Source organism: Gymnoscopelus braueri, assembly GCF_963280865.1.
Source record: "Gymnoscopelus braueri genome assembly, chromosome: 10".
NCBI classification, from domain to species: Eukaryota; Metazoa; Chordata; class Actinopteri; order Myctophiformes; family Myctophidae; genus Gymnoscopelus; species Gymnoscopelus braueri.
The window spans coordinates 12227434-12242652 of record NC_137611.1 but is presented as its reverse complement, the minus strand read 5'-3'; the positions used below and the strand labels follow the sequence as shown (position 1 = coordinate 12242652).

The following is a 15219-nucleotide window of genomic DNA, read 5'->3' as shown; positions in this document are numbered from 1 at the left end:
TCCGGGTTAGTAAGTACTGGGCCTCTCTCTATCTCTCTCTCTCTCTCTGGTCAACCCACTCACTGGTTGTTTCTAATCCTAGACCCACTGTGAGAGAGATGGCACCAGGAGGAGGCGGCGGTGTGAGCCGGAGAAGGTCCCCCGGTCCCCCCGGGTCCGTGTCGCCGGTGTGGGGGGCCCTGCGGACCCTGTGGGAGGACAAGCACCTGGTGGTGTTCAAGGCGGAGTACACGCTGCTGGTGTGCGCGGTGCTGTGGCTGCTGGAGGTCTGCGTCAACGTGTGGGTCATCCACACGGTGCCGTGTAAGTTTAGGCTAAAGTCGGGGCTAGCATGCCATGGCCATGCATGATGCTAAATCCGTCCAGGGCTGTGCGTTTGTTTTGAATGGAGGGAGGGGGGAGCTACCCGACGGACTCACACTTGTTGCACTCAACCCAGATTTGGCACGAACGTGGGGTCAAATTCGTTCTTCTGCTATGCCACCACTTTTCTTACCTCAAGAGTTCCTTTTACCAATTCACTGGGCACCTAAACATCTCCTTTTCTTTATTATGAATTATGAATTTGGAAAGTGGTCTCTGTAAAAGCAGTGCTTCTCAAACTTTTTCAAGTCAAGGACCCCCAAATTTAATTTATTTGGCCGCGGACCCCCCATCTTAAAATAATTTGTGCCATGGACCCCCTAAAGCAAAGATTTTTGTTAAAAAAAAATGCTTTACAAATATAGATGTCTTCAAGATTTAAAAAAAAGAAAGAAGGCAGATCTACAAGCTTGGTGCCTTGCCATGATGAGCTTGTATATCTGCTATTTTTGAATAGCCAAAGTATAAAATATGAATAAAGTGGTTGAAATGATTGTGACGCTATATTAACTCATTTTGCTGGGGACCCCCGAGGACCCCTGGGTGTCCCCGGCCCACACTTTGAGAACCACTGATGTAAAGTATACATGATTTGATTTTGAACATGCACGGTACATCAATATCAGACCTACCATTCAACATTCTTATTTTTTTTAAAGAATTTTTATCCCACGATTTTGTAACCCCATTTTTTACACCCAGTGCCAATCTCTATGTAATCCTGATTCCTGGGCACTACACTCCCTCTGCCAACCTAGGGAGGCCAGGGCCGAGCTCATGCCTCCTTCAATGCATGAGAGCCAACTGACCTTCTTATCACCTGACAGGGGAGAGTTTCCCTGGTAGGACGTAGCGCGTGGAAGGAACACGTTATTCCAACCAGTTCCTTTCCCCTCCATCAGGCACCCCGGTTGGCCAGGGGGAGGCAGTATAGTGACCAGGATTACTGCATGTTTTTGTGAGGGTACCTACCCTAGGAGACACGGGGAGAACATGCAAACTCCCCACAGAAAGGCCCTTTCACCAACCCCACCTAGGGTATGAGCATAGCCCCTTTCGGGACCCTGTTTACCTTTTTTATATTTCGGAAGGCGGTATCCAGGGTCCCTTGTCCCTCAAAACACTCTCTCTTGTACTGGCGGCTACCACTGTCTGGTCTCGGGCTAATAGCTCGTCGCTTAGAAGTTGCAGAGATTTCTCAAAGGTACCAACAAGAGCAATACTAACGCGCCAGAAAGCTGCATTAATCCGCACGGATCGGCGATGCCGTTTAACATTTTTTATAATTTAGTCAAACTTAAGCTCCTCTCTCACACTCTGCTCCACTGCCCATGTCCCGCCTCCCCGTGTTGTGATTGTCATGCAAGCATGTAGGAGCTCGCCAATCAGAGGCAGTAACGTAGGACCATAGAGTTATGCGTAGGACGTGCAGCTTTATCGTCATAAAATCCCAAGTCGCACCTGGACTTACCTTGGCACACGTTTGGGAACGACTGCTGCACTGCTGTGGTGGGCATTAAGACCTGAAGCCGATTCTACATGTCTCCTAAATCCCAACAGTATTCTGAAAAACATATGTTTCTATATCAGTGGTGCTCAAACTTTTTCATGTCAAGGACCCCCAAAATGATATGTATTTGGCCGCCGACCTCCATCTCAAAATATTTTGTTCCAGGGACCCCCAGAAGCAAAGATTTGAGATAAGAATGTCTGCTTTAAAAAGAATATTCAAAGATTTGCACACATTTTCACGATTTAAAAAAAATAGCAGATCTACAAGCTCGTAGCGTGGCACTCGGTGCCGCGCTATGAGCTTGTATATCTGCTATTTTTGAATAGCCAAAGTGTAAAATAATGCTTTTTAGCTCAAATCAAAAAATGACACAGATGCTTCTTCAGGTCTTAATGGGTTAATTATCTCTGAGATTTAAAAATCTCTATATGTAAATATTTTGTGAACGCACCAATAGTTAAACCCCCAATATCATCATATCGATATTATGTAGGCATTTGGTAAAAGATATAATGTAATAGGTTGCCTGAATGCTCCATGATTAAATGAAACTCAGGATTTGCAGCCTTTGTGGGTCTTCTAAGTTGCTTGTGAATCTAAAGGTCCTTACACACCGGGGCGAATTCTTCATGCGAATAAATACGTTTTTTTAAAAAACCTTATAAAGTCAATGCAAGCGTCCACATCAGTTTCGCGAAGCGAAAAAGCGTCTTTTAATTATTCGGAAACGAGTCAGAATTTTGCGTATATTCGCATATTCGCCGGTGTGTAAGGACCTTTACTCTTGTCGCTGACATTTTGATGTTTTAAGCATCCCTTTCAAAATCTGTGCTGTTACTACCCACGATGCGAATCTATATGTCATTTATTATGTCTTACAAGGCTGTCTGTTGATTACCTAACTCTGTGTACTCACAGCGTGTCACTTAGTGCCGCGCTGCGAGCTTGTAGATCTGCTATTTTTGAGCATTTTTGTAAAATCGTGCATTTTTTAACATACATTTTCTTTTCTGGGGGTCCCTGGCTCAACATTTTCAGATGGGGGTCCGCGGACAAATATATATCAATTTGGGGGTCCTTGACATGAAAAACTTTGAGAACTTTGAGAAACTTATACTTTGAGAACCTCTGGTATGGACGCTTGACAAAGCACCGGCTGTGTAGGTCACTTGCATGATCATTTGAATATCTTCCCGCAGACACAGAGATAGACTGGAAGGCCTATATGGACGAGGTGGAGGGAGTTATTAACGGTACCTATGACTACACCCAGCTGAAAGGAGACACAGGCCCTTTGGTGTGAGTATCATATCACTATGTGACACAAAGTGGTTGAGCCCTGTAGTCAGCATCTAACCTACATTAGGATGTAGTGTGAACAGTGGGAGTGTCTTCTAGGGCTGGGATGACAATCGTTATCCTTTATCGTGATTAAAAAACACTCACAATAATCGTATCGTGGATATTTTAATTTATCGTGAAATTGTCCTCTGTACACTAGGATGAATGAGCTTTTTGTTGATCTGCAAATTCTGTTCCCTCTATACTTGATAAAATCTGTAAAGAGCGCATTTGGTACGCTCTTATTTCACTCCACACAAATCGATTTGCTAAAATTAGCAGATCTACAATCCCACAGTGAGCTTGTAGATCGGCTACTTTTGGTGAATGTTCCCCCCAGAATGGGGATGCTGGGGGTTCAAGTGGTTAACAAAAATGGCATTTTAAGTTTTAAGCATATTTTGAATATCGCGGTAATATCGCTAATCGCAATGATCTTTTGCCACAATAATCGTGACATGTAATTTTCCTATGGTCCCATCCCTAGTGTTTTCAGATGATCATGTCCTTGTGTTTTCCTTCAGGTACCCGGCTGGCTTTGTGTACGTCTTCACAGCTCTGTACTACGTCACCAGCCACGGGGTGAACATTCGCCTGGGCCAGTACATTTTTGCCGTCTTCTATTTGATCACTCTGCTGCTGGTCTTCAGGATATACAACCGCACCAGAAAGGTATGTCTGTTAGTTTTTATCAATTTATTATCATTCAACATTATTATTAGAATGCATAAGTGCACTACAGTTTAGCTCTCTCGGCACACAATACAGCGAACCAAAGAAGTATGAAAAAGTGAATCTCCAAAACTAGGAATATTGCATCACGGTTGTATGCCTCTGCCAACCAGTTGCAGATTCCAGTCTATCCAGTCTCATGTAATATACGTAGAAGTCTTGGTTGGTGAAATGTTATCACTCAATTGACGTGTATGAAACTTATTTTGTGAGCACCAAATTCAAATTCCTTCATCCTTGAGTCCAAGTGGACTGTTAGTTTGTGTAAAATGTTAAGACATTTTGATCAAGGCATATCACTGAGATATTCAAGATGTTTGGAGGGACAGATGGACAACCTGAAAACATAATATCTCGAGCCACGGCTTTCACCAGTGGTGGAATAAAAAATATATGTACCGTATATAGCATAATTATACATTTATTTTTGTGTGTGTATTCCGTATGTGTGTTTGTTTCCAGGTCCCTCCCTACGTGTTCTTCTTTGTGTGCTGTGCGTCGTACCGAATCCATTCCATCTTTGTGCTGCGGCTCTTCAATGACCCAGTGGCCATGATGCTGCTTTTTGGAGCCATCAATCTCTTCCTGGACGGACACTGGACCCTCGGCTGCGGGATTTACAGGCAAGTACAGTCCCTTTTGTTGTCCTATTGCAGTTGTCCTATTTGCGTACAAATCCAGTAAGTGTACAAATCCGTTTACACACTCTCAGAGTTATGGGGGTCCACTGGCCTAGTTTAACCCATTAAGACCTGAGGCCGCTTCTAAACATTTTCTAAATCTAAGTTTTTCGGGGGAAAAGAATATAAAAAAATATTTTTCACGATTTTTCAAAAATAGCAGATCTACAAGCTCATAGCGCGGCACTCGGTGCCGCGCTATGAGCTTGTATATCTGCTATTTTTGAATAGCCAAAGAAATCTAAAATGACACAGATGCGTTCCCGGTCTTAATGGGTTAAATGACACTTCTTTGTCCCTCTCTCTCTCTGACAGTTTAGCAGTATCTGTGAAGATGAATGTGCTTCTTTTCGCCCCTGGCCTTCTGTTTCTTCTCCTGTCTGAGTTTGGTTTCATAAGGACAATCCCCAGACTGTCTCTATGTGCAGCTATACAGGTACATATTCCTTAAGGACCATACCGTTCTCAATACACGTCACAGTTTCAGTCGTATATATCATAAATAACGAAATAAATATAGCAAATACCTTGTTTAATGGCTTCATTTGTAGTTTATTGTCTCCGTAGTCGTGTCACCAAACTTACCTGAATAATTGAGTCAATGGAGTCAGTGTAGGCTAAACATCAATAGTAAGGCTAGTAAGTCATGGATTGTCATTTTTCATCCTTTCTCTTGGGATCAGTCAAATCAATCCACTTTTTTAAATGTTTTCAACACAACGATAACATAACTTTGACAAAAACTAACCAGACAAGGATATTTAGGGATGTTAGATTACCTATAACAACCAAGTCTCTGAAATTTTTATTTTCATACCGTACTGAGATGAATGGGATTCAGTTTCTCTGATAACCAAACGCCACCTCGCCGTCTTCCTCGCCTTTCCACAGCTGCTGCTGGGCCTGCCCTTCCTGTTGGAGAATCCCGTTGGCTACGTGAGCCGAGCGTTCGACCTGGGACGTCAGTTCTTGTTCAAATGGACGGTCAACTGGCGCTTCCTGCCCGAGTGGCTCTTCCTGAGTCGGTACTTCCACCTGCTGCTGCTGGCGGCCCACCTGCTCACGCTGCTGCTGTTTGTCCTCCGCCGCTGGAAGAGGTAAGACCAACCGACGCTGGCAGTGCCAAGGTCGTCGAGGGCAGAGCCCAGACCATGATGTACTGTTTTTTTTTTTTTATTCCATCCAACACGCCACGGACGTTGGCTTGGCATTGGCTGGCCACCACCGTCTGACCATTTCAAATGTTGCCAGTTACCACAGTCTGAGCTCGCGAGTCATTGAGTTCTGGACAAGGTCATTTTAATTTAATTAGAAGACATGGGCCTGCTCATAGTAATATTTATCAGAAATAGTTATTTCTTGGAGAAGGTGCAAATAACAGCTACTCTGGCTGCCAAGCCAGCTCTCACCTCTCGTTGTATCCCTTCTCACCTTTTTGGTAGATACTAGTTGTACTATGTATACATTGTTGGTTACAACTACCGTATTTTCCGCACTATAAGGCGCATCTGAGTATAAGGCGCACCTTCAATAAATGTATTATTTTCATATATAGGGCGCACCGCATTATAAGGCGCATCCGCACTATAAGGCGCACTGACGGTGCGGCTTATAGTGCGGAAACCAAGGGAACCAATATTGATACATATATAAGGCGCATCGGATTATAAGGCGCATCCGCACTATAAGGCACACTGACGGTGCGCCTTATAGTGCGGAAAATACGGTACTTGTTATTTGACCTCAAATGCCAAGAATGTTATTTAGGTAGCGTGTTGTTTAGTGGGATGCTACTGTAAAGTTTATTTGTTTACAGTGTCCTAGTTTCTTCGAGGCAATACTTTCTCTCTGCACTCTACTTAATATGTTAATAATCACCTTGTATGTTGACTAGAGTTCATGTCATTTACTCGTTTGAATCATTCCGGATAAAATGTAAACGGTAGAGCGCAAAGTGTATGAACTCGCTCCAATCCAGTTGAAATCCCAACGATGAAGTTTACTTCTAAGAATGACGCTCGACTTCCTCTCTGTTGTCAGACCTGGAGACAGTGTTGTGGAGCTTCTCAAGGAGCCAGGCAAGAGGAAAATCCCTGCTGAGAAAACCACTGCGGATCATATCCTTTTTTTTTTTAACCCAAGCCTGCTGGTTCTGTGAAGAGGATACATTGTCTTATGTTCAGAACTCATGGATTATAAGTTCTCAGTCGCCACGACTTATTTCACTCAATTGAATCCCATAGAAGCCAGCATGTCCTCTATGGAAGCATGTTGCGCAGCGAAAACAGCCGATCTACAAGCTCTCAATGCGTCTTGTAGATAGGCTGTTTTCGGTGATTATTTTAAGCATTTCAGATTTGTAGTGGTCAAACTAGCAACATGTTCAGAAGCATTTTCCGTACAATTTCAATAGTCTCGGATATTCCATACTTTTGTAGAATTTATACTTCAGTATAAAAGCAACGGTTAAAGCCTCAGTCTGTAACTTCTTCAACTTGGCAGTATGTAGAACAGCAGGAACAATATTACTAAAACAACATAATGTTATATGTGTTAATTGTTAAGGAATCAGATTCAACGCTAGTGTGGGGGGCTCCTTTTCATACTATTTCACAAATTGCACATTAGGACTTGGTCATACAAATGTTTTCAGTCGTGAGCTTTTATTTTGCTTTAATCCATGAGAACTGTTGTCTGAAATAATGTACGTCACCTGTTGGTTCAAAATTCTTCCTGCAGTCGTTGTATGTCCAAAACTGCTGCTTTTCACAAGATGAAACCTGTGTTATAATGGATCCAATGTAGTCATTATTTAGTCACAAGCTGTTCGTGACACGTTTTGAGCTTGTACATCTGCTACTTTTGCTGTTTTTGAATTTGAATCGTCAACTAAGTAACAGTTTGACATAACAGTTTGACAAAATCGAACCCACAGACACACTTAACTCATTCAGTGCCACATGACGTCTAAAACGTCATAAAGAAATCGCCATTGTTAAGCCCTGAGCGCCACGTGACGTCTAAGACGTCATAAAAAAGAAATCATTTTTTTTATTTTTTGAAAAAGATGTTCAGAACCCAAGATATCATGATTTGAAAATGTGCTGCGCCATTCACTTCTTGTTTAACTTCTTACTGAAAAAGGCTGTATCTCGGCTCCTAAGCAATTTTTTTTTTTTTTTACAATGAATTTTTGGCTCTGGCACTGGGACAACACAACCAGAAATAAGTCAGGCACTGAATGGGTTAACCACTTTCACTTCACTCACACTTTCACTTCACTCACAAAAAAAAGCTAAATTATCAGATCTACAAGCCATCTCCGCTACTTTTGTGTGACACTGTAGTATGACGAAGAAAGGCATTCATTTACAAAGAAACATAAACAAGTAAAAAATATGGAGATAAAAGTTTTCTTGTTGCAATAGTTTCTGTTAAACCCATTAAGACCTGGAACGCATCTGTGTCACTTTAGATTTCTTTGGCTATTTCAAAAATAGCAGATATACAAGCTCATAGCGCGGCACCAAGTGCCGCGCTATGAGCTTGTAGATCTGCTATTTTCGAAAAATCTTGTTCAGTTCAAAAAACTCTTAAGAATTTTTTTTTTAATTAAGAATCGCCTCAGGTCTTAATGGGTTAACTTAATTTTTGTTGCAAAGTTGCATTGACCTACTGTATGAGGAAGTGATGCCGACCAACAAGTGAAGGAATGAAAATGATCCTGATACATATACAGTATATACTGTATCGTCTCTGTCGGGTGGAAACCTCATACGTCCAAAACTGTTACTTTTCAGGATTCAAATTCAAAAGTAGCAGATCTGCAAGCTCAAAACACGTTTTTGAGCTTGCGGATCTGCTACCTTTGATGCTTTTTGTGTGACGCTGTAGTATGATCAAGTAGGGCAGGGTTCCCCAATAGGCGGCCCGCGGGCCATTTGCGGCCCGCGAGAAGGCAACTGTCCGGCCCGTGGCGACTCTTGTCATAAAAAAATAACATTTATTATTATTATTTTTTATTTTTTTGAAAAATAATAATATCTGTATTACTGTTCAAGCAGACTAACAAACACATCTGTAAGTAAATTGTTGATTCTGGACTTATTTTGATTTTCAGTATGTACAACTGGCTGCTGTTAATCTGTATTACTTTTCAAGCAGACTTATTTTGTTTACAGAGTGCATTTTTTTCCTTGTGTGACCCTCAACACAGGATTTAAGAATCCCAGGCCTAAAATAACACAGTGTCAAATTAGCTAAAAAAAAAACGAATAAAAGACTACAAAAATTGCGCTCGCACGCGGGCACAATGCCCCTGGCCTTCGGCTTGGTACCCGAGACATAATTTGGCCCTTGGGGGGAAAAGTAATTGGGGAACCCTGAAGTAGGGCGTTACTTTTACGAAAAAGAAAAAAAAAAGTTTTTTTATGGAGATAGGAGTTTTCTGTCCGACAGCGACCATATGTACATCCACAATCTTCAAAATCTTGTGTCGGGCCTTAACAGAGAATCACAGATCGTGCTGACCCTGTTTACGTCTAACTTCATCGGCATGTGCTTCAGCCGCTCGCTGCACTACCAGTTCTACGTGTGGTACTTCCACACCCTGCCCTACCTCCTGTGGAGCGGCGGGGTCAAGAAGCTAGCTCACCTGCTCAGGTGAGGAGGGGAACTGAATCACTTTTTTTTTTTTACAAATCTAGGGTGACCGCTTTCTCAGTTGCCACCAGGGTTGCCAGATCTGCTTATTTATAATTTCCCCGCAAGATTTTATTTGAAAATAGCCGATCTACAAGCTTACAACGCGTCGCATTGGAAGCTTGCAGATCTGCTATTTTCAAATAGCTGACGTATATGTTAAAAGTGCTCATGTGGCCCAAAGTCGCTTCTTTTGGGCTGGTTTTCCTAGACCTGGTTGCTTGAACTCACTCCCAGTTCCCTTCAAAGCCGCCCCCCCCACCCTTCGTATGTTTAAAACCACACTCAAAGGCCCGGACCGCTTCCCTAGCCGTCCGGGCACCTATAGGCTCTAATGTAGCCTGACAGTGCATCGCGGGTTCGAGTCCCCGTTATGTTTCTCCCCATCTCTCTCTCTCTCCCTGTTTCCTGTCCGTCTCCACTTGCAACTATCAATAAAGGCAGAAAAATATATCTTACTTTTTTTTTTTTTAACACTCAAACCCACCCAGACTCGCATTCTACCTAATGCGAGCCTACCTAATTCTTCTTAATTTTTACATTTTTGTTTTGCTTAGTATTTTTTTGCCTTTTAACTAGTTATTTTCCTAGCCTTTTAACTAATTATTTTCCTAGCCTTTTAACTAGTTATTTTCTCAGCCTTTTAACTAGTTATTTTACTAACAAAGTTGTTTTTATTTGTTTTGTTTAGGTACTGAGTATTAAGAAAAGCACTATGTAAATTATATTTATTATTATTAACCCTGGCCTCCATATTTTATAGGCATACAATTCTGAAAATGGGCCTTAAAGGGTCATGAAACCCTAGGCTGATTGTGTAGTCTGTTTTAAAAACTACAGCATTAATAATGGGTGTGTTCGGTTTAGCTGTGTGACACTGTCTAAGTATTGACGGTCTGTCTGTCTATGCTTGCACATTGAGCTGGGCTGTATTGATTATATATATGTTACAGGTAAATTGGCATTCCAGGTAAATTGGAAAAGAAGCGCTTGTTTTCACCGCCCCCCCAGGCAATTCTGTAGAACCAACGCTAGAGGGCAATGCAAGCCAGACATGAGTCCCACACCACACACGCACGCACGCACGCACCCACACAGCCTTATTCCATGCAGTTGAAGCACAAGGGGGCGAGCCTGAGGGGGCGGGGCTGGCGGGCTATGTTAGTGCAGTGAGTGGCAGTTGGGGCAAACCATACAGGGGCAAACGCAGTCCCCACAACATCATTTACGATTCTGTGCCTATCGGTACATAACTCGGACGGTGCTTAGTCGACTAGCAGACCATCGGCCGGTCGTCGCGGGCACTCACGCCTGGAGGCGCTCGGGCGCGACTCCTCGGCCTCAAGGTCTGCTGAGTCGGCGAAAAAAAGTAGTCCGCGGTTGTTTGAAAAAGTAATGTCCCAAGCGGGAGTCAAACCCAGACTCCCAGTGGTAGTGGATGGGGAGTCCAATGATTATCGAAGTGCGCCACTGAGGCCGGTATGTATGTATATTCATGTTGTCGTCGTCGTCCTCGCATCAAAGCCCCGCCTCGCAGCCCCGCCCCGCGCCTAAAAACAAGCGCTCCCCTTCCAATTTCCCTGGAATGCCAATTTACCTGTGACATATGTTCTTACTAGCCTGCCATGTTTTTACCCCTCTATAGTTTTTAACCTGTAGCCTACAGGAAAAAAACAAACTATGAAATTGGGAGAGGAAATCCTAGGGTTCCATGCGCCTTTAAGCGGTTAAAGGGAGAAAAACCTGAAACGAACAAAATGGTCAGTGTAAAACATTGGTTCTCAAAGTGGGGTCTGGTCAGCCAAATTAGCTAGTATATAGCATCACACAATCATCTTTAACCACAATATTTTATACTTTGGCGATTAAAAAATAGCAGATATTCAAGCTCACAGCTTGTACATCTGCTATTTTTGAAAATAAATCTGAATAATTTTGTATAAATGTTCTCCCTGGCACAAAATAATCTCAGATGGGGGGGTCCGTGGACGCATACTTATCATTTTGGGGGTCCTTGACATGAAGAAGTTTGAGAACCCCTGGTGAAAAAACCCACATTTTTAACATCACCATTTTCTTTTTTTTGCTTCCAGGGTGCTGATCCTGGGTCTGATAGAGCTGTCGTGGAACACCTACCCGTCCACCAACTACAGCTCGGCGGCGCTTCACGTCTGTCACCTCATCATGCTGATGTCCCTGTGGCTGGCCCCGGGCCCCGGCCCCGTCCCACAGCCAGCCAAGCCCCAGGAGGACATATCATCATCATCATCATCAGCCAAAGCCAAGCAGCAGTGATGCGCTGCCTCCCTGCAGAGCCCGGCCGCAGTGGGGCTGGGGGTCCTAGTCAGCTAGCTAGCGTGCACAGTAGTGGTGGTGGATAGAGTACACACAACCAGAGTGTATACTGTACTTGAGTCAAAGTAATAAATACTCCTGGTCAAATATTACTCCACTACTAGTGAAAGTTGCTGTGTCACATCATGTGTACTTGAGTACTTATGTTTTAAAAAAAAATAAGGTACTCGAAAGTACAAATTACAAGGTACATTTTCTTTTTAATGTCAATGTGTTGCTGTATTAAAATGTAGACATTTTCCAGATTTTCCAGGGTGGGGGAAAAAAACAAACATAAAAAATAGTGAAACTAGCAGATCTACAACTCTTGTAGATCTGCTCTGTTCTTTTTCACTTCCTTGAAATGTAGTGGAGTCAAAAGTACAATATTTGTCTTGGAGTGAAAGTCATAAGTATCCCAAAACGAATACAAATACTCAAGTAAAGTACAGATTCTCAACAAAGAAAAACATGTACTTTGTTACTGTCCACCACACTGGCACACCACAGCCTCTAAAGTCCCTCCTGTTTGCACGCCTCCACTGGCAGACTGATGCAGGGCCACGCCCCTGGGTGTGTCTTAAATAGGAGCCAATAGATGCTCACTGCTTATAATGTGAAGGAGAGCTAATACGCAGTGCTGTGTGCGTGTGTGTGTGTGTGTGTGTGTGTGTTAAGGTCAATTTACAGTATGCTTTGAGCGACAAAGTGTCGACGGAAGTGACGTCAAAAAACGACACCGAAAGTGTCGCGGTAGGAGGAGCTCCGCCTGTGGCGGTGTCGTGTATTTCTGGGGGGAAAATGTAAAGGTTGCGGACGCTTCATAAAATGTCTGCGTGCTGCGATTGTTTAGGAAGATGCACGAGACTGCGTCCACTTCCTTGTTTACGCTTTGCGACGACGACGCTGTCGCGACGGCGAGTCGCAGACAGCATGTATGCTCAAAACTCTGAATGTCGTGCGTTGCGTCATGCGAAACTTGTCGCTCCAAGCATACATACTTTTGGCCTTTAGAGATGGAAGGAGGCGGCAAGGAGACGAATAGGCATTCTCAGGTTTTTTTCTTTTTCGTGTTTTTGTTGATAATTGAACGAACTGAGTTTTGGTGGCCGAGCGAGGAGCGGTCGTGAATGTTATCTTAAAGAAAGGATTTGTTACGTGTATGTAGGTGTGTGTGTATTATTATGTATATATATGTCACAGGGTGAATGGAGATCCAGGGTGATTGAAGACAGAGCGCTCGTTTTTAGGCACGGGGCTCCTTCGGGGCGAGGCGGGGCTTTTCGAGACAGGGTTTATTAGCGAGGCTCGCGAGGAGGAGGAGGAGGACGGCGCTGCGATGCGGGGGGTTATTACGCGAGGCTCGCGAGGAAGAGGAGCCTCCTCCTCCTCCTCCTCGCGTTTTAAACCGTCCCGTCCTCTCCTTCTCTCCTTCTCCTCCGAGGAGGAGGAGGAGAAGGAGAGCGCGGAGAGGCGGGGCTTTGATGCGCCGACGGAGACCTGTCTTTTGTTGTTCCCCCCCACATAGCAACCAGGAACCATAATATCTATGAGGGGAACGCTGAACACGCGTTCACACGCACGGCGCGCCGACTTAGTGGAGCTTGAGGCCGAGGAAGCGCGCCCTCGCGCCTCCAGGCGCGAGTGCCCGCGGTGACCGGCCGACGCTCCACTAGTCGACTCAGCGCCGTTTGATTTGTAAACCGATAGGGACAGAATAGTTCTTTTCATGGATCACTGTGTGTGTGTGTGTGTGTGTGTGTGTGTGTGTGTGTGTGTGTGTGTGTGTGTCAGGGAGAAACTAAAACAAAAGCCAGCAGAACACAATAAAAGTATCTTAACAGTCCATTGAAAGCATGAGCGCGTGTGCGTGCGCGCGCATGTGTGTGTGTGTGTGACTGTGTGTGTGGGTGGTCGCGGCCATATGTGCTTGTGCACAAGCCTGGCTTGTGGCTCCCTCTAGTGTTTCTTCTACAGAATTGCTGGGTGGGTAAAAACGAGCGAGCCTTCTTCAATCACCCTGGTTCTCCATTCACCCTGTAACATATATACTGTATATCGTCGCTGTCAGAAAGTGGGCGGAAACCTCGTCTCTCAATATTTCAACTTAAATTTTTTTGTTAATGCCCTAGTCCATCATACTACAATGTCACACAGAAATTGCAGATCTACAAACTCGCAACGTGTCGCAATGCAGCGCGTTGAGAGTTTGTACTGACGTGTTTTCTTTTTTAAGATTTAAGTGAAATTGGAAGTAGTGTGTAGTAGTGTTTTATAAATATTAAACTAATGAAAGGTATTATCAAGAGCTTGTGACTAAATAACTTTGGTTCTATGGTAACATTGGGTCTATGGGAACACAGATTCTTTTCCCCATTTGGAAAGTGAAAGTTTTGGACATGCAAGGTTTCCAGCAGACGGCGCCAATAATGTATATTATTACACACACACACACACATACACAGTACCAGTTATTGTATTTTAACCCATTAAGACCTGAGGCGATAATTAAAAATGTTTTCTAAATCCTAAGTTATTTTTGATTTTTTGTTATTTTTTATAGCCAAAGAAATCTAATGTGACACAGATGCGTTCCAGGTCTTAACGGGTAAAATACACCTTCTGCTCAGTAATTGCCCGATTGCACAAAATGGTTACTGTGTACATTGTTTAGAATGGTATCAATACAGCAAGAATGTGTCAATTGATATGTCATACTAAGGAACTTGAGCCTTACAGCAAGTGTCCAAGTGTGACCTAGTATGATTCAGTGCAGATCTCTGATAAGCTTTCAGCATTTCCACAAGGGTTACAAGAGCTATTCCGAAATCTGTACCCGCTACAGTATCTAGCGTTCCTCTTTGGAACTGACGCCCGGTTTATAGTAGAAAATAGCTCTACAATCTGACGATGCGACATTGTCAGCTTGTAGATCAGCTTTTTTCGTGGTCTGACAGTACAAAACCAAGTGTAAATCGGGCATAAGCTGCTGACAATCATCGCCACCTTTCCATCATGTCTACTAGTCTTGTTGGTTTTCATTGATTTTATCTTCAATCGCGAGTGTGGCTCAACACACTCCACTCTACCTGTTCAATACCTGTACATTATTAGACCGAAACCATGAATATTTTGTAGTCAGCCGACCTGCCAGTTTAGCTTTGGTACAGCTGGCTTAGTTTTTTGCATGCTTGTTTTTTTTTGTTACACATGATTTCCAAATTTGTGTTTTTATTTTGCAGATTAATAAACGTCAACTCTGTAGTCAAGCAATCCATTTCTTTAGCAGACTGACACTTAGTTCAGGATCACCCAATTACGATCATTTGGCAAAGTAGCTAGCTACAATGGCTATGAGCTAAAATAAAAAGTTAAAAGCCTTTACAGGTAATCAAGGCATAATGTTGATTGCATAATCAGTATATATTACTTTCATTATTCATTTTAATAAAAGGACACTTGGGTATGTTAAGTGTTGTGGAATTCTGGATCAATCAGCAATCGACGAGGCACATAGGAGTCGAGACAATATTCTAGGTGGTGGTGATTATGCTT

The 15219-nt window shown here is 43.3% G+C and overlaps 1 protein-coding gene across 1 annotated transcript; it reads left to right on the top strand.

Annotated features, from left to right (window-relative positions):
• Positions 1–22: 22 nt before the first annotated feature.
• On the top strand, positions 23–14928 carry alg3 (ALG3 alpha-1,3- mannosyltransferase). The gene is made up of 9 exons (XM_080439394.1): positions 23–303; positions 3076–3175; positions 3742–3889; positions 4412–4572; positions 4945–5065; positions 5521–5726; positions 6670–6747; positions 9148–9291; positions 11424–14928. The coding sequence occupies exons 1-9, from the start codon at positions 99–101 to the stop codon at positions 11623–11625; spliced, it is 1365 nt and encodes a 454-aa protein (XP_080295520.1). The 5' UTR covers positions 23–98; the 3' UTR covers positions 11626–14928.
• The last annotated feature ends 291 nt before the right edge of the window (positions 14929–15219 follow it).

Coding starts and splice junctions, on each gene's coding strand:
- alg3 (XM_080439394.1), top strand. CDS start 99: ATGGCACCAGGAGGAGGCGGCGGTGTGAGCCGGAGAAGGTCCCCCGGT. Junction 3,176..3,741: donor GGAGACACAGGCCCTTTGGT/GTGAGTATCATA, acceptor GTTTTCCTTCAG/GTACCCGGCTGGCTTTGTGT. Junction 3,890..4,411: donor TATACAACCGCACCAGAAAG/GTATGTCTGTTA, acceptor GTTTGTTTCCAG/GTCCCTCCCTACGTGTTCTT.